Here is a 20388-nt window from a genome sequence, read left to right on the forward strand (position 1 = left end):
GCCGTGTTATTAAGAACCGTTCAGCTGTTGTGGGCTGTTTATATATGTATTCCTTCCTCCTTGAAGACGACGGAGGAGAGGTTTGGGACTAGGATTTTGGGCTGGAGAAGTGAAGTGTAGTGTAGTGAATGGGGGCTTGGTTGATACAACTTTCCGGGATTTACCTATTGCCAAACTGCCTATTGCTTTAATTACCAACATTCATCACCTAGCATTTCCTGACCAAAAACCACCAAATCTTCAATTCTGACCATATATCCCAAATCCCCCTAATCTCCTCTGCCCTCCTCCCCTCCTCCCCTCCTCCCCAATTTTCCCAATCCCTCACCCCACCAGGCCTATATAAACCCCAAATCCCACCCTCAAACACTTACTCCACAACATAAACTCGAAGAGATACTTGATATTTTTAGGGGAAAGCCGATAGTTTCTTCAACCCCCGCTTACCTTCGATCTCTTCGATCTTCAGACTTCACGCGGCGTGTTTACTTCTCTTTCCTATCCCTTGTCCTGTCTTTTTCTTATGCTCATGTGCAAAGCAGGATGAGCATGTATTTTTGAAGAGCGAGAAAAAAAAAATTGGTAGGTGACAGAAGATGTGCTGTTGTCATTGATTCTTTAATTGTTTTTCCCGCGAGAAAACTACTCACTATCAGATAAGATTACCCCTCTTACCACGTCCGCTGTTGCCTGCCTGCTGTCACAATATCCTCCTCTCCTCATAAAACCCCTGGGAGACACCATCTAACGTCAATGGTACCAAAACCAACCCATCAAGCGCAAGACATGCCAACGTAACACGAGACTCTCACCCATCCCCAAATCCCCCATATGAGTCTTAACTTCCAGATCTTTCACAAACCCAAGCAGCTCCTTTCCCACCTCACAGAGGGAAATTTACACAATCCCCTCACCACCCCTTCTTCAGGTCCCACCCACATTCAGTCACTCACTCACTCACCTCTCATCCACACTCAACTCGCATCCACATCTATCCCACCTCACATCATCACATCCAAATCTCAAATTCATCACACCTCAGTCACTCACCTACCCAATCATCACCAACAACCCAACCAATCACCTCAAAATAAAGTCATGGTATTCAATTAATTTTTATTTATTTCATTCATTCTCTCAATCTCTCATTCTAGCATCCTATCCTATCCTATCCTCTCATCCCACTCCCGCACGCTAACCTCTCATCCTATCCTATCCTATCCTATCCTATCCTCTCCCCCTCCTCCTTCCTCTTCCCCTCCTCCTTCCTCTTCCCCTCCTCCTTCCCCTCTCAATCTCAATCTCAATCTCGATCTCGATCTCGACCCAGAACCACAGCCCGAACTTAGTCTCAGCATTCTTCACCCCAGCATAAGTGGGTTTAGAACCCCCATTATCAACCCTCAATCCCAGTCCCAATCCCCAAAACCCCCAAACCCCCAATCCCAGCCCTCAATCCCAATCCTCCATCTCCCCCCCCAAAACTTCCAAGCCCCCCAACCTTCCTCCTCACTCATTACAGAAGATACAGTCCATGATCCGACACCTAACGCCTGACCGCCCCAAACCCAATCCAGTACTCCAATCATATAACTCTCGCGTCTCATAATGATGATGAAGAAGCGTAGGATAAACTCCAGCTCCAGTCCATTTCCAAAATTTTCCAAAATTTTCAAATTCCAAATGCCAATTCTCTCTCTTCCAAGGCGATGACGCCCCGCCCGCCCAATCTCGAGATAGCCCTATACACCAATTCCAATACCAACACCCGCGCCGCCCTGCGCCGTACCAATCCAAGGCAAGGCAAGTCAAACCAATCTTCAATTTCCAATACGCTATTTCAATGCGTCTCATGCGTGATAACAGTCGTAGTCTTGATCCCCGCCCTCCAATCCACCACCGCCGGCCCCCGCTCATGAGCACCCATCCCCGTATCCCCACTAACAACACTATTCAGTTCCGTCTGACTCTCATTCTCACACCTCTGCTTCTCCCCGCCCGCCGCCCTATCCATAAAACTCTTCCTGCCGGCCTTCCTCCCCGCACTCCTCCCCCCTCCCAACCCCAGCCCCAAAGTCCACCTCCTCCTAAAATGATCTCTCTCCTCGGGACTGCCCCCAGCAGAGATATGCGTCGTGACACCCACTCGACTAAGACCCAGCAGCTCCGCGAATTCCACGCTGTAGTCCTTTGCCGAGACGCTGTTGCGGCGCGCGAAGTGGCTGCGGCTGTCGTTGGAGGGGCGGAGGGTCTCGTCGCTGTCGATGGAGGAGGGGTCGAAGCGCTTGGATGCGAAGGAGGAGAGGAAGTTTTTGAAGAGGGGCCGGAGGGTGGCGATGTTCATGGCGGTGATGGCGATGGCGGGTTCGACCATGGACCATTTGACGAGGTTGATGCCTTCCCAGGCATAGTCGTCGGTTTCGGTGAGGGCTTTGATGTAGACTATGCGGACGATTGTTGCGGTGCTTGCGCTGCGGGGGGTTAGGTTTAGGAGCTGGGAACTGGGGGCAGTGGTGGGAAAGGGGAAGGAGAGGAGAGGACGTACAAGAATCCGAGGGAGAGGATGAGGATGACGGACAGTTTGGTGCGCGGGTTCATTTGCATTTTCCAGACGAAGAAGATGGGGAGGATTCCGAATGACCAATCTGTTATGGCGGACATGGCGCAGTGGGCGTAGGTGACGGCTGAGAGAGTAGTGCTGTTTAAGCAAGTTCCTTTCCCGTCTTCGTTGTATTTCGTCCAGAGGTAGTTGATAGGACTGCATTGGAACATAAGAAAGAAGAAATACATGGTACTGAAAACCATGACTGCTGCGAGGGTGACGTATATCACAACTCGCTGGTATCGTTTACTGGAGAGTCGAAAGAAGTATGCGGCAATGGCGACTTTTGTGACTGTTGTTGCAACGACGTATAGGAGTTCGCAAATGAATACAATCTGCCAGGCGTAAGCATAATCCGCCTGGATATTGTAAGTAGTCTGACCTTGAATCCAGTCTCTAATGACGCGGGCTCAATATTCTCCATATGTGCGCCGAGTCCATAAACCGTTGCTCGTAAACACAGGGAACAGAAGATGGTGAACACGATCTGCAGAAGTCAGTGACCGAAAATATCCTCATCACTATCCACTCTTACCATCGCCGCAATCGTCAACCAATCCTCCCTCCCCACAAACTTCAATATAGCCAATCGTACATAGAATCGCAGGGTGACGGATATCCAAGTCAGGCATAACGAACAGACTGCCACGCCCGTGACCTTGACACATGTCAGTACCCGGTCCATCCCATCACCTCATTGGTCGAAACCCAGACATTCCGCACCGCAAAACACATACCTGAGCACCGCGAGTGACCCCTAAATACATATTTCTGCCTTGTATCGATCACATCCGCGCACGCGACTTTTTGCAGAGGCTCACAGGCGTGTCGGTAGCAAACAAACGAATGTATGAAAAGCTTCTAGGTTAGGTATCGGTAGCGTAGTCGATCCGGAATCGTGGGACCGAGAAGACGCAGAGGTCGAGTGACTAGGTGGGACAAGCAGGTTCTTATTATTCTTATGGCCAGCCTGCAGACCGTGCGTGCTGTGTTCGAGCCGCTGTCAAAAGAAAAAAAGGAAAGAGAAAGGATGGAAGAGGAAGGGATGTGTGATACAGATGCGGGAGAATCGATGGCTTTAGGTGCTTGCTCTAGGTATTGGATTTGGGGCGGTCCGTCATTTTAAAAAAAATTCCGGCGTACAGTAGTGGAAAGACAGACTTTCTTTCTTTCCATCTGGCTGGTTCATGCACGCAGCAGCAAGCAAGCAGCGCCTGGGTCCTGGCAGCGTGAAGTCTCGCCCTCCACTGTGATGGTGGTGGTGGGCATCTCGAATCAAGAAAGCGCGATCTAATGGAACTTATCATAATCATGCAATGGGTCGTCGTCGGCGAACACCTGGGCGAGCTGGGTACGCACCGCACCGCCAACACCTGCCTGTATGCAGCATCTTTTCCACCCTGTCTAGCCCGCTTGGGCAGGTCATGTTGACGATCTCGAGCTTAAGCTTGAGTCGAGCTGCTTTTCGCATTTTTTCCTTTCCTCAGCCCGTCCTTCGTGCTAACCCGGTTGCTCGGAATTGCTGAGCTTGGACGGCGCCCAATAAAGTGTGGTAGCTGCTCAGGTTGGGCTTGCTGGGATAGTGGTGATTGGGTGCTGGTGGTGTTGAGAGGAGAAAGAGAGTGGGAAAAGGGGGCGTGGGCGTTGACGCTATTGAAAGGCGGGATCTACTGGACTTTGCGGCAGGATGACCCGGAGAGTGCGAGTGGAGGTCGAGATCCCAGATCGAGATAAGCGAGCCGAACGAACCAAGAAACAAAACCGAGGGGGAGCAGAGGGGAAATTTGGCTCGTGGGAGGGATGGGGACGGGGGGACGGGGGGACGGGGGGACGGGATGAACGAAAGTTTGTCATATTAAAAGTGCATATAATTTATGTTCTGCGGGGGATGCTTGCTTGCTTGCTTGCTTGGTTATCAAGGGATGGAGATTTTAAGATGAAAGATTGTCACATTTCAGCCATTCAGTGCAAAGCGATTGGGAATTAATGCAAACGATTCGCCATTGTTCATTGGTTCTTTCTGCCAAAACAATGACGCATTGACCAATTCCGCAAGCTGACATGACTGACATATTCATGCGAGTTATCGAACGTGGCTTTTGAGGCTTTGCAGCCACAATCCATTGTTTCTCGCGATGCGGAGACTTTGATTTGTTTGGTTTCTGTCGTCTCCTCTTCGGTGGCGCAGACCCAGTCTGGATGCGAAGCTACTGTAGGTATTTGGTTTGGGATGCGGGACAATGCTCGCTCGGTTAAGGGACGAATTATTCATTAAGTTACCCCTGATTTCGGCGAGTGGCTTGGCTGGGTGTGTGTTCTTTTGCCAGTGGACCTCGTAGACTTCAATTGTTTATTAACGTTGCGACTTGCTGCTGCATAGTAAAGATTTGATTGCAGAAAATGCTTGATACGCCACGAGTTCAAGGTCCGATGTGACTTTGTTGCGTATGTTATGATAAGAATTCTGGCTCGTCTAGGTAATCTCTGAGTTTGCTTTTGTTTCGGTAAGACAATTCTCACATGTTTTGGAAGGCTTTTTTATCAGCTTGCGTCTGTCACAACGGTGTTCATGCTAAACCTACAGATAAACATACTACAGATCATCATATGACCATCTCAGACTCACAATATAACCTCATCGATACATTCCTCTCTCCCCTCCCATTCCCCCATCCCCCCCTACATCACCCACCCACCACCCACACCCTAATGCCCCCCAGTATACCACCACCACATATTCCCATCAACCATCTTCCAATGCTTCTGCTGCGAGGGATACACCGCCCCACTCTGCATATCCGTCACGAATCTATCTATCGCACTCAGGTTACTCAGATTGATCGTTGCTTTGCCGCAGTCGGGACAGGGGACGAAGGAGGAGGGGATGTCGCTGACGGATTGGATGCGGCAGTCTGGGCAAACTTGTGGCATTTTTTTGTTGTGGTTGTTTTTTGTAGTTGGGGGCGAGGAACGTGATGCTGTTGAAAAGGATTCTGCTTGGGGGGTTGTAAGAGGTTTAGGTCGTGTTTTGTAAGGGGCTTATATTTGAAGATGGGTAGTGGGATTCAAGGTGTTGAAGTTGCGGAGAGGACGGTCATTGATGAAAGTAGGTGAACGGTAAACTCACCGCCTGATTCACAAGCTACTCTACAATTGACTTCTTGTGACATGAAGAAGAGATCTTGACTCATGGTGTGAAGAAATCAGCTGGTGGATCAGTCCTAGTGAATACCTGCTCATGATCATTTCAAATTCAATAGGAGATATCAATTGCGATTCGTACAGAAGTACACGGTGCCGTTCCTTGATATGAAACTTAGAGTTCATCCAGATTACACATTGGAAAAGAGCATTGCGCTGTCATAATACCATCACCGCAACACTAAGCAATTCATCATAGTACAGCATAATATTCAACCTTGCGAAAAGGTCTTTCAACACATATGTATATCTCGCTTTCACTTGTAACAACATTATTCCTCCCCTCCCTTCATCCCCCTCTCCACCACATGCACCTTCTCCCCCCTCAAACCCCAACCCCTCCAAAACTCCCTCCTCTCCTCCCCCCTCCTCCTCAACCCCATAATCCACTCATATAACTCCCTCTTTTCCTTCTCCCTCTCTCTCTCCCCATCCCCATTCCTAATCTCATCCCCATCCCCATCCCCATCTCCATCCCCTTCACCCTCCCCCTCCCCACCCTTCAACTTCAACTTCAACTTAAACAACTCCCCACACCCCCTACACCAAACCCACCCCTCCTTATCACACCCCGTACACCCACACCCAACACCCGCATTCTCCTCCACATGTGTATCCCCTCCCCCTCCTCCTCCTCCTCTCTCACCCTCTCCCTCTCCCTCTCCCCCTCCCTCTCTCTCTCCAGCGTCTTCAAACCCCTCATGTTCACACTCCACCTCAGGAGAAGGCCAAACGCCTTTGAAAAGACGAGGATGGGGAATACCTCTCCCACTTTCCATCTCTGACCCTTCTCCTTGCTCAAAATCTACTGATTTAACTCTGACTTTGACATTGACTTCGAAGTTTGAATCTAAAAAGAACTTTCCTCGATTCTTGAAGTCAGTAACACTAGAGTAATAAGGAGATTCCTTGCCATGCGTACAAGGCGGTTTGTTGGGGTGGGTGATTATACAGCAGGGGAAGAGGGGGCCGGAGGGGAAGTATTTGAAGGATGAGGGGGGGTGGGTGTAGATTGGTTGGTTGATCATTTGGTGGATTTTGAGGTTTGATGGGTGAGAGGTGAGGGGTGTTGTTTGGTGTTTGGTGTTTGGTGTTGATGGGGTAGATTTGTTTGTTATTCGGGTTGATGGGATACGTGTACTGTAGGGAAGAGAGACCAAAGGGGAGGGAAGGCAAGGGGTTAGGAGGAGGGAAAGAGGGCATTTTATATTGGGTGTCATGGAAAGGGGTGGAGGGATGAGTCTTGAGATATTTGGATAGGATTGTTGTGTTTGTTTGTTTTTGAACAATAAATTGCTCACAGAAGCATCTGGGATTGTATGGGTTGGTGTGTTGTCGATTCTCGCTTAACACAGTCACAACTTGGAACCCACCGAAACAGTTCCAGAGAGTCGTCACTCAATCCATATTAAGAGCCATCAGAAGATTAGAATCCCCTTTAGAGGCCACTGAGATACTAAATAAACCGTCAGATGCAGCAGCGAGGGCGCCCATCCTTTGTACTACTCAACGCTTCCTATTCCTACCACACTGGTTGGCGGCACAACTCTCTTCACCCCAGCCTCCACAAACGAGCCCTCGAGTCCTGACTCGTCCCCAACTTACCCAAGACTCACAATCACACCATCCAGTTCACCCTCAGTCCACACCACTCTCGCATTATTTCACAAATCGCAGAAACACCGCCAGAAACTCCCCAAACCCGCACCCCCATCTCCCAAACTCCTCTCCCGAACAAATAACCCACAACTCGGACAAGCCGCATACAACTTCGGATTACAAAGAAAACAAGGACAAGCCGGACAGCGACGCGTACACCAGCACTTCCGATGAGGTGCAGGTCTCTCGGCCATGCAATGGTGACAGCCTCGGATTCTGAACGTCGGGTCCGGACATGTGCATGTGATGGGATTCGTCATATTTTCCTTGGTACTGTAGACGGTGTTGACAGTTGCAGTTTTGACCGTTGACTTACGACTCGCAGCTTTAGAAATTGAGTTTGGCCCGTTCCCGGTATTGGGTGATGTGGCGTGTTTAACAATGGGACCGAAAACAGACGGGGAAAGGATGAGGACGTTTCATAGAGCATGAAACATCTTATAAGTATACTTATACCCGGGGATAGGAGATTGTGGGATCCCGAGAATTTTCCAAGATTGCTGTGATTGCGATCAGTGATTCCCATTTTTCTGTGTACGGCTTGTGAGTTATCCGGAGAAGCCATCGTCGAGCTTGAACCATGGTCCGAGAATGGCGAAACGGGATGACTTGAACTAAGCAGAGATTTTGGACGGGAGTACAATCAGATGAGTTTGGGTAAACATGAGGGCTTTTCCTTCCCTTTCTATGAATGGGTGCTTGGGCCTCGAACTCAGATACCCCACACGGAGGTGTCTCCGAAGCGCGGGAGTGGGGGAGCTCGTGCCAAGCGTTCGCAACACCTTACCGAATGGAGAGCGACAATAATGACTCCAGAAACTTATATTACCCCAGATTCCGGGCCCAAAGTCCGGTGAAACGTTATGATTCTCACTTATTGTTCTCTGCTGGACACTATCGCAACGATGATCACGGATTGAGCTGGACCGAGTTAATGTCTGTTGAGGGTTCGTGGAAGATCACTGTACTTATTGAGACTAAGTACCAAATGCCTCGCAACGGAGAATGTGTCAATAGGATGAAGTACTTCTTCTCAACTTCCTAAGAGTGTTTGACGATTCATAGTCGTGGTACTACGTGTAAAGCGGATGTTTTTAATGTTCCTACTTCTCGCTTATTTACGGTGGTCATCGAGTTGGGCCGCCCCGGATCGACGTCCATCTCATACCCACAGTGTACTGTAGTCGGCAGCTTTAACCTTTGCATATCCTACCCAGGACATCGGGATGTCTGAGCCAAAGTCTAAAATCAAGATAAATGTTTGACACTCACGATTAAAGTTTATGTCTACAGATTTCGACTAGTTAGTGATAAGAGCCCATCAACAGTATTCGCTCGCTTGAGAGCTGTGACCATCGGAGTTTCACCCGACTTTGGAATAACCTCCGTTTCACTAGCCATGGAAATGCAAAGTTGACCTCGCATCCCTCATCCGGAGTTCGGGTCAATGCTTGCAATGGAACTTGTACCTTTCTCCGTACTACTCGTCTGAATTGAACAAACCAAACAGACACCATCTCCTGCGGGGGGTTTTGTGATGAACTCTAATGTTGAAGTATACAGACGTGACAGGTTCGCAGTAGAGAAAGAAGTTTAAACCATTTGACATCAGTGTATCAGCCACCAACGTTCCGCGTCTTGGGTAAGACAAGCTCTTTAAGCTTCGAGCTCCAAGATTTCCCAAGGAAATATAAAAGTCTTATACTGAGCTTGTCGCCATGCTGTTTGCGCCTTCTCCAAGATCCGAAATTCCTGCGAATGCTGCGATATGACGATGCGGAACGACGAAGAGATGGCCAGAAAATCTGACGTTTCCGCTTCCTACGCGGAATGGTCGCCTAGGAGGGCCAAATACGAGTCTTGCGACTTTTCTGGTAGTGTCTTCATTATCTCGTCGGATGGGAAGGTCCTCAAGCTGCCCATCCCCACCAAGTCGGCGCAAGATCCACTGAACTGGTCGAAATGGAAGCAAGCACGAGCTTTCTTGGCGCTCTACGTCTTCTCTATCTCTGCGGAGTCGTTGACACAAGGTGCAAGTTTCTTGGTCGAAGAGTTCAGGAATGAGTTTGCTCTGCAAGTACGTTCCGGCGATAACACGAATCCGTGCTTGAACTGACTGATATAAGGATAAAAGTCTAATTAGCCCTGACAGCGCTGTCTCAATGCCAAAGCTGTTCATGGGACTCGGGGCGCTGATTTGGATTCCCTTATCCTTAGCAGTTGGACGAAGACCCGTATTCATCTTGTGTACTCTCGTATTATTCCTTTCATCTCTGCTTGCTGGGTTTGCTACAAATTTTGGCGAGGTTCTAGCAGCTGCTTGTTTCATTGGATTAGCCCAAGGTCTCACTTCGAGTATGGTAAGTTGACTCTACTCTGCGAGACCGTGTCGGAAACCTATCTGATCTGATATAGGCTCTCTTGATGGTTATAGACCTCACCTTCATACACCACCGGCCACAAGCAATTGCCATGCTATTCTGCCTTGTCGGGTTCTTCACTGCGCTACTACTAGGACTTATCCCTCTTTTCATCACCCAGAAAGCCACATGGCGATTATTCTACCACTCTTGGTCTATTCCATCTCTCCTGTCTGTTATCCTAGCTTTCTTCTTCTACCCAGAAACATACTTCATCCGCCCACCCGTCGCATTCAACGGACGCATACTCATGCAAAGCGCCACGGAGAAAGTTCAAGTCTACGAAGACTGGGAGGAGATCCCAGGCGGCAAAGCACTCCCAGACACACCAAGTCGATTCCCCTGGGCTCGCAATCTAAAGATCTGGGGCCTCACACGAGGGGGATGGAAAGCAATGCGAGCATGCTATGCACAAGTCCTAGGATGTCTCTTGAACCCTCTGATATTCTGGGTCGCTATTCTCAACGCCCTCGTCTCCGCCAGCAACCTCTCAATCAGACAAACATACAGCGACATCTTATTACAACCACGCTTCCAGCTCACTCTAGAAGCTTGCTCGTACATCCACTTCTCCGGCGCGGCCGGATGTCTCATTGCGCTGCCAGTGTCAGGGTTCCTGGTCTCATGCGTAATCTGCCGACTCGCAAAACGCAACCTAGGTGTCCGCGATGCAGAGCACTACCTCCCCGCCTTCGTCCTCCCCATCTTCACAGGCACGCTCAACATCATCATCTACGGACTTGCAGTGGGGCGGCACTGGCATCATATGTGGATCTACATCGCGTATGGGCTCAACTACTTCACGGTTGTCAGCTTGGCTACTGCCAATACGCTTTGGGTTACGGAGGCGTTCCCTCGATGGGCGGCGCCAGCGTTGGTTGTGCTTAGTAGTTTTGCGAATTTGGCGAGCTTCGGGGTGGGGTTTGGGATCATGCCGTGGATTAGGTCGCAGGGACATGCGAATGCGGATATGGAGATTGGGATTTTGATTGCGGTTGTGGGGTGTGTGGCGATTCCGATTGCGTTTTGGGGGAAGACGATGAGGCAGCAGATTCATAAGAGGTGGGGGATGAGTGAGAAGGGTGCTTTGAGGCCGCAGTGAGTAGAATGCGTGGCATTTAGGGGTTGGGGGTTGGTTTTTGTAGGCGGGATCCTGCAAGGACGTAACTCCGCTCGCTGGATGCCACTGAATGTATCGTATCGAAGAAGGGGATGTCAGTCAGGGAAGACTGCCGCTCCTAGTTCATTCCCTACATACTGCCACGTGTCGCCTCTTCGTTGAATGTGATTGATGTAGGCAGAGCAAAGGGTTGCATCGAGTGGTAAGAATCGGTCACGATGTGACGAAAAGAAAAGCAGGGTCCTGTGGCTTCACGGAAGTTCTGGGTCCCTTGACCATCTCCACGGAGTCCAGGTTATTTTACGCGGTTCTGGAGGTGACAAGGTCATGGGCCTCGTTACTGTACCTCCTGAACCTTGTTAAGCGAGATCTCGATAAACAGTGTCATCTGCAAGGACTGGCATGGCTTAGAACCCTGATTCTCATCTCGTTTATAATTCTGAGATATTCAAACTTTCTTTCCCATTGCGCTCAATTCTTTAAGATCGTCCAACTCCTTTATGAATCCTTCGAATTTTGCCCTTGCCATTCTCCATGTTGTTAATCCCCTTGAAAGCAAATATCAGCAGGAAAGTCTGATGAATAGATGAAGAAATGCAGTCTAGAACTCTTCTTATGATTTGGGAAAGAAAGAGATGGGCAAGAGTGATACTTACAAAGGCAGTCGAAGCGGAATATTTTGTCCTCGACTAGCAACAGTGTAGAGAGTCTCAGCCAACTTCTCGGGCTCAATCATACCAGCCGCCGCACCGGCATTGATTCCCATCTCGACATAATGCTCCAGCTTTCTGGCCGGCATATCAGGCGCCGCGTATGCAGGATGTGGTTGAATCTTGGCTTTGCTGTGGCCTTCAAACTCGGTTTTCACCCCGCTTGGCTCAACGATACAGAAATTGACTGTGCCACTATTCAGCAATGACAGACACAACCAAAAACTCAAGAACTTACTATTCCAATCAGGATGAACTTCTCTCGCAACAGACTCCGTAAATCCTTCGACAGCAAACTTACTCGCATGGTAATACGCATGACCAGGGAAAGCCACCAATCCCGCCAAAGACGAAATATTGAAAATAAAACCGCCTCGGAACCCTTCACTCTGGCGCATATTCTCAATAGCGCGTGTAGTCACACGTGTAGTTCCAAAGAAAATAGTCTCCAGCTCCTTGTGAGTCTCTTCTTCGGTCGCATTGACCGTATCACCTGACAACGAGTACCCCGCATTGTTGACGACAATGTCGAGATGGAAGTTGGAACCGAAGTGTTGCGCTGCATCAGCGAATGCAGCGTTGACGGATCTAGGGGATGTCACGTCCAGTACCAACTTGACGATGTTGGGGTTGGTGTCGGGGAGGTAGGATAGGTCGGAGAGCTTGCGGGCTGTTGCGATTAAGCGATGCTTGGGTTTGCTGGCTATGAGAGTTGCGATGGCACGACCGATTCCAGATGAGCAGCCGGTAACTGAATACTTGTTAGTGTCTGCAGTTTCATGATTCATGAGATATGGTTGACCAACTTAGCCAAGTTGCATCCTCAGGGAGAGTGTAAGGTTTTGTGTTGACGGGATTCATATCTGGAAAGAAAAATGTGGGATGGCGGTTCGAATATTGTGATTATGAGCGCGAGTTTGATGGTAAAAGAGACTTGACCCTAGAGGATTGATGGGGTTTTATATCGATGAACCTCAGAGACAGTCTAGGCCGCTAAACATATGTCGACCACACAACGAGCTCGACGAAACTGCAGGAAGATTTACAAAATGCATCGGTGATGTGAGTCACTCGGCAGTAAGTCTGCTGTGAAACTTGAGAATAAAGCCGTTTTTGCATTTGATGCATGTTCACTTCAAGATAAATCACTGGTTGGTAGGGATGGATGAGTTCACGTAAATGCCACCACTGGCTGAATACGCGTATTCGGAACGTGGGGGCGGCCCAATGATCAGCCCCCGCATTGGGTTCTTCACAATGATTCGACCGTTACTCGGACGGAGATGATTGGCTGTTTTCCTATTATTTGTCTGGCTGTCTACTTTATTACTTCACCGTTATTACAAAGCTTTAAATCGGCACCTTAGTAATACCGAGTACCAGAAACTTCAACACGCTCAAATTTCCCGGAGCTTCACGTACGTGCCACTGGCACGGCAAGCAATCGGACACCAAATTCACTCATCTTCTAGCAACCTACCCCCGTCCACCTTGAAGAGACAACTGTCAGACGACGCTTCTTTTCGTTTCGAAGCCCAAGGTGTCAATGATCGTGATCGTTCCTGGTAAAAGTGTAAATATTGTAGAGATATGTTCGAGCATCTGAATTCCATACAAATCTGTACCGAATAGTGAACCTCTTATATCTTTCACTTGCTTCCTATAGGCAGATGAAAACTAGATCGCGCTAGCCCTGTACTAGATAGGCGACCGAGAGGTACTTTCCAGTATCAACATTACTTCTAGGCTCGTTCCATTTCCTTAGCATACAACTCCATTTCCACCTTGAACTCATCCTTTGAGGAACAAGAACAATAACTACAGATCTCAATCTCCATCTCCATCTATAGCCGCGCAGTAAGACTCGAACCTCTCGAACGTTGGTCGAACTCAACTTCCTTATCTACGATCTCTGCGACGCGGCTCAAACCCAAGATATCACTTCATCACAAGTCTCAAGGACCACGCTTGACATTCCAGCTCGTATTCAGAAAAGCGCAGCGACTTCAAGACAATAAAGGTACCAAAATACTTCCTCGAGCATGGCTCTCGCATTATTCTCAAATATTCTAACATCTATCAAGTCTCCAAGATGACGTCCATCAACTCCCACGCTCCGAAGGCGATAGAGAGTATTGATCTGCCTCTCGCCAACTCTACAAATTCTCAAATTGAAGTCGAACTCGAGTCAGCTGCTATCGCCTCCGTAGAAGAATTCACTCTCATACAAAAGACCTCCGTGGCAGCCACATCATCGGGAACTGAGGTCATCGCTCCATCCTCAACGAAGGAGGTCATCAGAATGGACTCGGATACTCAAATCACGTTCAACAAATTCACGCTCTTCCCAAAATTGCCGGCTGAAATGCGATGCAAGATCTGGTTCCACTCTCTACCTGGCCCAAAAGTTGTTGAGATTGACTATCAGTATCCCGGAGGCTGGGTCTGCCGTCGGGAGAGTCAAGGCATACCGTCTGGCATGCTTGGAACCAACAAGGAGTCTCGTGCGGAGTTCTTGAAATACTACTCTCCTTTCCTAGAGCTTACGATACCAGTCAAGGTCAACTATTTCGATTACGATGACCACGAAGATGACAACGAAGTTGCTGTCGCACAGAAACATCGATTGCCATTTCTTACTATACCTGGCTCCGTCACATACATCGATCCAATCATTGACATTCTTTACATCTCTGCCAATCATGATGAGACGGAGACGAGTGTCACCCAAGAGTCAATGAAGGAGCTGATGTCGATGACGTGCTTGCACAAGCTCGAAACTATCGCCTGTGAGTACGCTGAAGTCAGGGATAGTATTGGCGATTTCCAAAATTTGGAAGCGCCCACTCCCATATACTTCCCGAATCTCAATGATATCCTGGTTTCGGTGGGTGATTTCAATTTTTGGCATCTCACAAACGATTTAGAGAGATCGGCTGGTGAAGTCCAATTCAAGAACAGAGAGGGCGGGTATGCATACAACACCGAGGAAACTGCTTCTCTCTCGCTGAGAACTGAAGAGGCCAAAAAGATCTTTTTGGGCTCAGCTAGGCAAGGTTTGGCGGTCTGTTCCACAAGCAGAATTTTCCGTGGTGCTGGTGAGATGCGGTTCAAAATTAAAACAACCTGAGTACCATCCCTGCGATAATCACCTATATTGTATAGCTTGTTACTTTAAATCACAATGAGGTCTGAGAACTTGCTCTAAAGGTGGCCGAAGAAATAGAAAAAGTGTTGGAGCCTCCGTAGCGTATCGACGCTCACATGAGGACAGGGTTTATAGCAGCCATCACGAGTACAACAGGAGCTGCAAGCATCCAGCATCGCATACAATCTACAAAATATTCCATTGCCATCTTCTCGTATATTGTGACAACCAGGAAACCAGAGATTCAATTTCGCTAATGCCATATAAGAGCAATCATGCCAGTGTCCATTCTCTCCAAAGGTTAGCCAGTTGGACAATCTCATGATACTGACAGCCCTTCTTCTGTACTCTGCTACTTCAGCCTTCAGGCTCTCACAACAGAATATCCATCCAGATTCATGAACTTCAGATCACAAGAAGGGTACATTAACATGTCCAGGTTGGCAGACCTCTATCAAGAAACCGATATACAAAAGCAGAAGCATTTGAGACGACGATTTCGCTCCATTGTTGCTAAATATTGCAATTCTAGCTCTCAAAATTATGTGAAGATACCTTTCAAGATCTTTGTAGTTGAACTGGCCTAGGTCGGACTTTGCTAGAGACGTTGACAGTAGTAGAACAAGACAACAAAAGGTTCAATGACAATGATCAGAGCTGAACGCCAAGCCTTTGAATTTTCAGAATCCGAGATGATACCAATCCAACAACATCTCAAAAGATTCAATTGGCAATCATTATCTGCAAGAATAGGAATGGAAATTTGCCAACAATCTGCTTCAGACTGCTTCGACGAGCAATGACTACGACTTATTGGCATCTGCGGTGAGGCTTGATGTCTCCGCTGGAGGTCTTTCCTGCATTAAATAACAAAAATAGCCTATTCAGGTCAGGAAGTGAAGCCCAGCCATTTAGAAATACCCGGCGCTCAGGTGGTATTCATATGAGCTGTTTCTGATTCACTTCTTAAGAGAGGGTGTAAATCATAAGATACCTGTCAGAATCAGTGAAATGAAGAAAAGGGGCTGAATATATAAGCCGCCGCAGCATCTAACTTAGAAGTCAGAACGCAACAATGTTATCACAACCATGTACATGTTGGCGGAGGCTGGTGTGCTTGGCCTGATGAGTGCTTTCGTCGTAACTATTTGGGAAGAAAGCTCCTAGGTGGTGAGGAGAATGTGTGATACTGACTAGGGAGAAAAAGTCAACATTCTGATAGGAATTGTGTGAGGCTGAAGTTGGTTTTCGGTGTTCTTAGTACGATTGACAGCAGTGTGAAGGTTGACAGTAATAGTAACCTACTTGGATGACGTCTAAACAAGCGTAAGTAGACGAATACTTCCACCTACCGCTAGCAACACCGAGACTCTTGAGACAGTAACAACCCGAATGAAGCGTGTGGGTAGGTTTTTGCTGCAAGACAGTCTCACCATACGACCTCCGTTAGGGTGTTCTTCTTTTTCTCTGGATGAGATATTCAGTTTAGATATGTTATTTATAGCCAACGTACGTGAGAACAGGAGCAAATCTCCTCTATTTAGCGCCTCCCAATTCAGGACTTTCATTTCGCTCCCAGGCAACTCTCAGGTTTTATTAACATGGAGAAGAATGAGGTTTATAGAGTGAATACCAACAACAATATCCTTCCTTACCGTAGCCATTGACTAGCACCCAACCCCACTAGTCTTATCTTCAGTGCTCCCTCTGAAAAGTAAAAGTGTATATAAACAAGCTCCTTCCTGCCCGTCTTACAGAATCAGAAATCCCACCTTTCCTACACGAAGTGTGTACCTGGACGAGTCTGGATCCACGAATGTTCAGCGGTCAGCTCTAGATAGCAGCACTAATAAGACTGTGTTCTGTTTCTTCCGCCTACTAGTTTTCTTTCCGGAGAATAATTGCATTTTGAAGGGAGGAACAAGATAACAGGTAACAGTACGTGTTCGAGGGCGAGGAACTTCCGACGAGATGAGATGTTGTCATTAAATCAAGTGTTGTCATCCATCCAACTTCATACCTTCAGTCCAGATTGGCAGAGAGAGCGTGGAAACATGAGTGTCATGTGATGCCGGTGGGAGAAATAGAGTGGAAAGGAGGGTAGAAGTTTTGTGAAGATATATGACTTGTAGAGAGTTGGAGCAGGTGGAGCTTGACTTGCTTCTCCTTTTTCTGTATCTCGGGAGCAAGTCTACGAGTTTGTGGTGGCTGGCTGGAGGCAACCGGTGTTTTACAGGGAAACACTGGCGAGTTGTGTGAAAGTGTGGGAATGAGCCACGAGGCTTGTGACATGTTCCATACGAGATAATTTCAGTCTCGTAAGGTGAATTTCCTCAGCTCCATGTCGTCACTGTCACGCGCTCAGTCCCAAAGACAGTTTGCTTGCTTGATAGGGTATCTCGTGCATTCAAGGAGGAACATTCTCCTCCGCCGGCCCCAGACCCGGCTCTGGTTTCGAGCCTCCACTATGCCTCTTCGGCTTAATCATCAACAGAATAAACATTCCCACCACAAGTAATATCAATAAGAAGATAATCCTCCTCTTCGTCCCCTTCTTCTGGTACCCACTCGCAACATTCAGCTCCTTATCCGCAGCTTTGATATCCACAGCCATTCGCTCGACGTTGTAGTCGATACGATCGAGCATGGTTCCTTGGTCGATAATCATGGTTTGGAGTTCTTTGAAGATGTCGGCTAGTTCGATGATGCCTTGGGCGATGTCGGTGATTTCGCGCTCGCGCTGCATGATGGCGGCGTCGTTCGAAGTTAGTTGTTTTTGGGACGTTTGTTGGAGGGTGGATTGGGAGTAGGATTTGTCGGCGTCGGATTCCATGATGGAGGGGTCGGTGTATGGTGTATATGAGGGTGTGGAACTGCGCTCTATGGATGGGTTCATGCCGGAGAGGCCGCGGAGTTCTGGATTAATTAGCTAGGGTCCAAGGGAGATAATGTTAAGAGGCGTACTCTTCAGGTATGCGCTCTGCTTTTTCCTGAATCCTGCGCTGGCTTCTTGTACTCTTCCTGCAAGTGATATCTGTATATTTCTTGCCATAGTTTCTTCGCCTTTACTGATTCCTCCCTGCTGTTTATTTTCTCTAACCATCTGTTCGACTCTCTGAATAGCTTTCTGGCAATCATGGAATCCACGTGTGATATCCTGGGTCAGGCGCTCTATCTCCCCTTCCTCATTCCTTTTGACTTCCTCATCGTCGAATCCAGGCAGTACATGTTTCTGGTGTAACTTTTCCAGCTTCACGCTCTTGGATGCAATGTCTGTAAGGTATTCGGTCACTTCGTCGGATATATCTGCCCATCGCGGGGGGAGGAGGTCCATCTCTATTACTGCGTCACCATCATCCTCGAATGCGCCGGCGGATATGAGGCCTTGTCGCTCCGAGGAGCCCGAGGGGATAGAAGAACTGTAGCCATTGCTTGAGGAGTATTTTGTTTTCTTGGCTGGGTGATGGGCGTACGATTGACGGTAGGAAATGTAGCTGGGGATGTGTTAGCTGCTGGTTTGAATGGTGTACGTGGACGGGATACGGTACAGATTGGTGCGATCGCGCCACATCGTGGCGGTTGTGGCCAAATTGAATCAAGGAGAAGCTGTATTAGTTTATCATCTATGTGGGCACCTCAATAAAAGAATAGAAAGTTGTGGTGTTGTGAGTGGCAGAAGCATGATTGTTGTCCTGTTCCACGAGTCGAGCTTGGCTCCTCAGGCATGAGGCTGATAGAAGATACTGCCACAATGGCTCGTTCAGGTCACCGTTACACCTTTGTTGCCAAACCCACCACTCCACTCGCAGCGCAATCATCCATCAACACTTCTCGTATCGTATACACACAACATCAGGACGAAGCCGACTACCACAATATCCTGACTCACCATCCACGCCCGGCGGAGTACATAAACCTCACGATCTGTACGATCCTCCCTCTTCATCCCTCACACAACCGTCAATATGGTACGAAGCTCCCTCCACGCACGATCGAAATCTCCCCACGACCCCGCGGTACCGGCTTGTCGTCAGTCGCGGGGTGTCCACGATTGCAAGAAGAATGTAGGCTAATGGCTGGAACCTTTGCAGGCTGATTCTCTTACCGAAGAGCAAGTTTCCGAGTTTAAGGAAGCCTTCTCCCTGTTCGTAAGTACACTTCTGGGGTCTTGTTCCTTCTTTTCTTCAGCCCCGTCCAGAGTGGGAAAAGCTTGTTTACAAAGCTGGATACTGACAACTTTTGCTTGGAACAGGACAAGGATGGCGATGGTTAGTACTCCCAAGACATGTCCCCCAATCATTATTTACGATGCACGACTTGGTCGCTTTGGGATAAGGCATTTCGGTCTGCAATGCTTGTTTGGACAAGGCTTCAGGGGTACCAAGGCAAATGGCTGATGGAACTTCTGCAGGACAAATCACTACCAAGGAGCTGGGAACCGTTATGCGCTCGCTCGGCCAGAATCCTTCCGAGTCTGAACTTCAGGATATGATCAACGAGGTCGATGCTGATAACAATGGCACGATCGACTTCCCAGGTGCGTTTCGAGGATGCGGATCAACAAAAGAAGTGAAATAGTGGCGTGATGTTGACTTTTGATGACAGAGTTCCTTACGATGATGGCAAGGAAGATGAAAGATACCGATTCCGAGGAGGAGATCAGAGAGGCATTCAAGGTGTGTACTCCTTCACATCTTGGTATGAAATTGGAAACGGACTTGACTGATCATGGTGCAGGTCTTCGATCGTGACAACAATGGCTTCATTTCCGCGGCTGAGCTCCGTCATGTCATGACATCCATTGGTGAGAAGTTGACGGATGACGAGGTCGATGAGATGATCAGAGAGGCTGATCAGGATGGCGATGGACGAATTGACTGTACCTACTCCTCTCTCCTCTCTCCTCTCCCCTTGTCTCTGCTAACATCACCTAGACAACGAGTTCGTCCAACTCATGATGCAAAAGTAGAGGTTCCATATGCTTTGTAGGAGACAAGCGAGCAGGCTCCGTATCTTGCATGGTCTTTTAGCGTGCCTGTATTTCGGAGACGTAGGGCATGTCTCAAGAATAGAACGAATGAATGGATTGGTGGAAGGATTGGTGGAAGGATTGGAATGGGCTAGGTAGATTGGTTGGCTGGCATGGGTCACAAATAACGTTACAATGATTACCCTTCAATTCAATTGCGTTCTATTTGAGTGGTTTGCTGCTTAACTGATCAGTATTTCTGTTCATGTATTCTCGTTTTAGTTGCTTTCACATGTGCATGCGAGCGTGATGATCTGCCTGCCCAATGTTGTAGGTATTGCTGGAACACGTATGTGTTCCCTGAACTCTACTGGATGGCGCCATTCATTTTCTTTCGTCTTTCCTCACCTACCTTTTTTTTCCTCCACCTACAAAGTCTGCATAGAAAATCAGCCTCGTCCATCAGTACAGTTCGCCAATGAAAGAGCGCCGAGTCAGAGGGTCAGCCCTGACTCATCGCACCCTCAGTCCACAGGTTCATCTGTTATTGAAGAACGTG

At 48.3% G+C, this 20388-nt stretch overlaps 7 protein-coding genes across 7 annotated transcripts; 4 read left to right on the top strand and 3 right to left on the bottom strand.

The window, feature by feature from the left end:
* Window positions 1-1492: 1492 nt before the first annotated feature.
* Window positions 1493-4397, bottom strand: ONS95_007469 (uncharacterized protein). The gene is made up of 5 exons (XM_058500976.1): window positions 3340-4397; window positions 3138-3260; window positions 2985-3089; window positions 2546-2937; window positions 1493-2471 (listed from the first exon to the last, which is right to left on the bottom strand). Exons 1-5 carry the CDS (start codon window positions 3367-3369, stop codon window positions 1841-1843), a joined length of 1281 nt encoding a protein of 426 aa, XP_058362293.1. The 5' UTR covers window positions 3370-4397; the 3' UTR covers window positions 1493-1840.
* A 562-nt stretch (window positions 4398-4959) lies between these two features.
* Window positions 4960-5795, top strand: ONS95_007470 (uncharacterized protein). The gene is made up of 2 exons (XM_058500977.1): window positions 4960-5106; window positions 5187-5795. Exon 2 carries the CDS (start codon window positions 5210-5212, stop codon window positions 5576-5578), a length of 369 nt encoding a protein of 122 aa, XP_058362294.1. The 5' UTR covers window positions 4960-5106; window positions 5187-5209; the 3' UTR covers window positions 5579-5795.
* Window positions 5796-8845: 3050 nt separating this feature from the next.
* On the top strand, window positions 8846-10984 carry ONS95_007471 (uncharacterized protein; the record flags this gene model as incomplete). Its single annotated transcript, XM_058500978.1, has 3 exons — window positions 8846-9539; window positions 9589-9822; window positions 9878-10984. Exons 1-3 carry the CDS (start codon window positions 9231-9233, stop codon window positions 10982-10984), a joined length of 1650 nt encoding a protein of 549 aa, XP_058362295.1. The 5' UTR covers window positions 8846-9230.
* Window positions 10985-11238: 254 nt separating this feature from the next.
* On the bottom strand, window positions 11239-12871 carry ONS95_007472 (uncharacterized protein). Its single transcript, XM_058500979.1, has 4 exons — window positions 12519-12871; window positions 11951-12463; window positions 11659-11899; window positions 11239-11550 (listed from the first exon to the last, which is right to left on the bottom strand). The coding sequence occupies exons 1-4, from the start codon at window positions 12571-12573 to the stop codon at window positions 11451-11453; spliced, it is 909 nt and encodes a 302-aa protein (XP_058362296.1). The 5' UTR covers window positions 12574-12871; the 3' UTR covers window positions 11239-11450.
* A 933-nt stretch (window positions 12872-13804) lies between these two features.
* ONS95_007473 (uncharacterized protein) lies at window positions 13805-14842 on the top strand (the record flags this gene model as incomplete). The annotated part of the gene is made up of 1 exon (XM_058500980.1): window positions 13805-14842. The coding sequence occupies one exon, from the start codon at window positions 13805-13807 to the stop codon at window positions 14840-14842; it is 1038 nt and encodes a 345-aa protein (XP_058362297.1).
* A 1483-nt stretch (window positions 14843-16325) lies between these two features.
* On the bottom strand, window positions 16326-18547 carry ONS95_007474 (uncharacterized protein). The gene is made up of 3 exons (XM_058500981.1): window positions 18409-18547; window positions 17825-18354; window positions 16326-17776 (listed from the first exon to the last, which is right to left on the bottom strand). The coding sequence occupies exons 1-3, from the start codon at window positions 18429-18431 to the stop codon at window positions 17268-17270; spliced, it is 1062 nt and encodes a 353-aa protein (XP_058362298.1). The 5' UTR covers window positions 18432-18547; the 3' UTR covers window positions 16326-17267.
* Window positions 18548-18685: 138 nt separating this feature from the next.
* On the top strand, window positions 18686-20068 carry ONS95_007475 (calmodulin). The gene is made up of 7 exons (XM_058500982.1): window positions 18686-18828; window positions 18952-19008; window positions 19113-19128; window positions 19272-19397; window positions 19466-19536; window positions 19598-19739; window positions 19795-20068. The coding sequence occupies exons 1-7, from the start codon at window positions 18826-18828 to the stop codon at window positions 19827-19829; spliced, it is 450 nt and encodes a 149-aa protein (XP_058362299.1). The 5' UTR covers window positions 18686-18825; the 3' UTR covers window positions 19830-20068.
* The last annotated feature ends 320 nt before the right edge of the window (window positions 20069-20388 follow it).

The sequence above is a fragment of the Cadophora gregata genome, assembly GCF_030347475.1.
Source record: "Cadophora gregata isolate MNR1 chromosome Unknown scaffold_2, whole genome shotgun sequence".
Taxonomy (NCBI): Eukaryota; Fungi; Ascomycota; class Leotiomycetes; order Helotiales; family Ploettnerulaceae; genus Cadophora; species Cadophora gregata.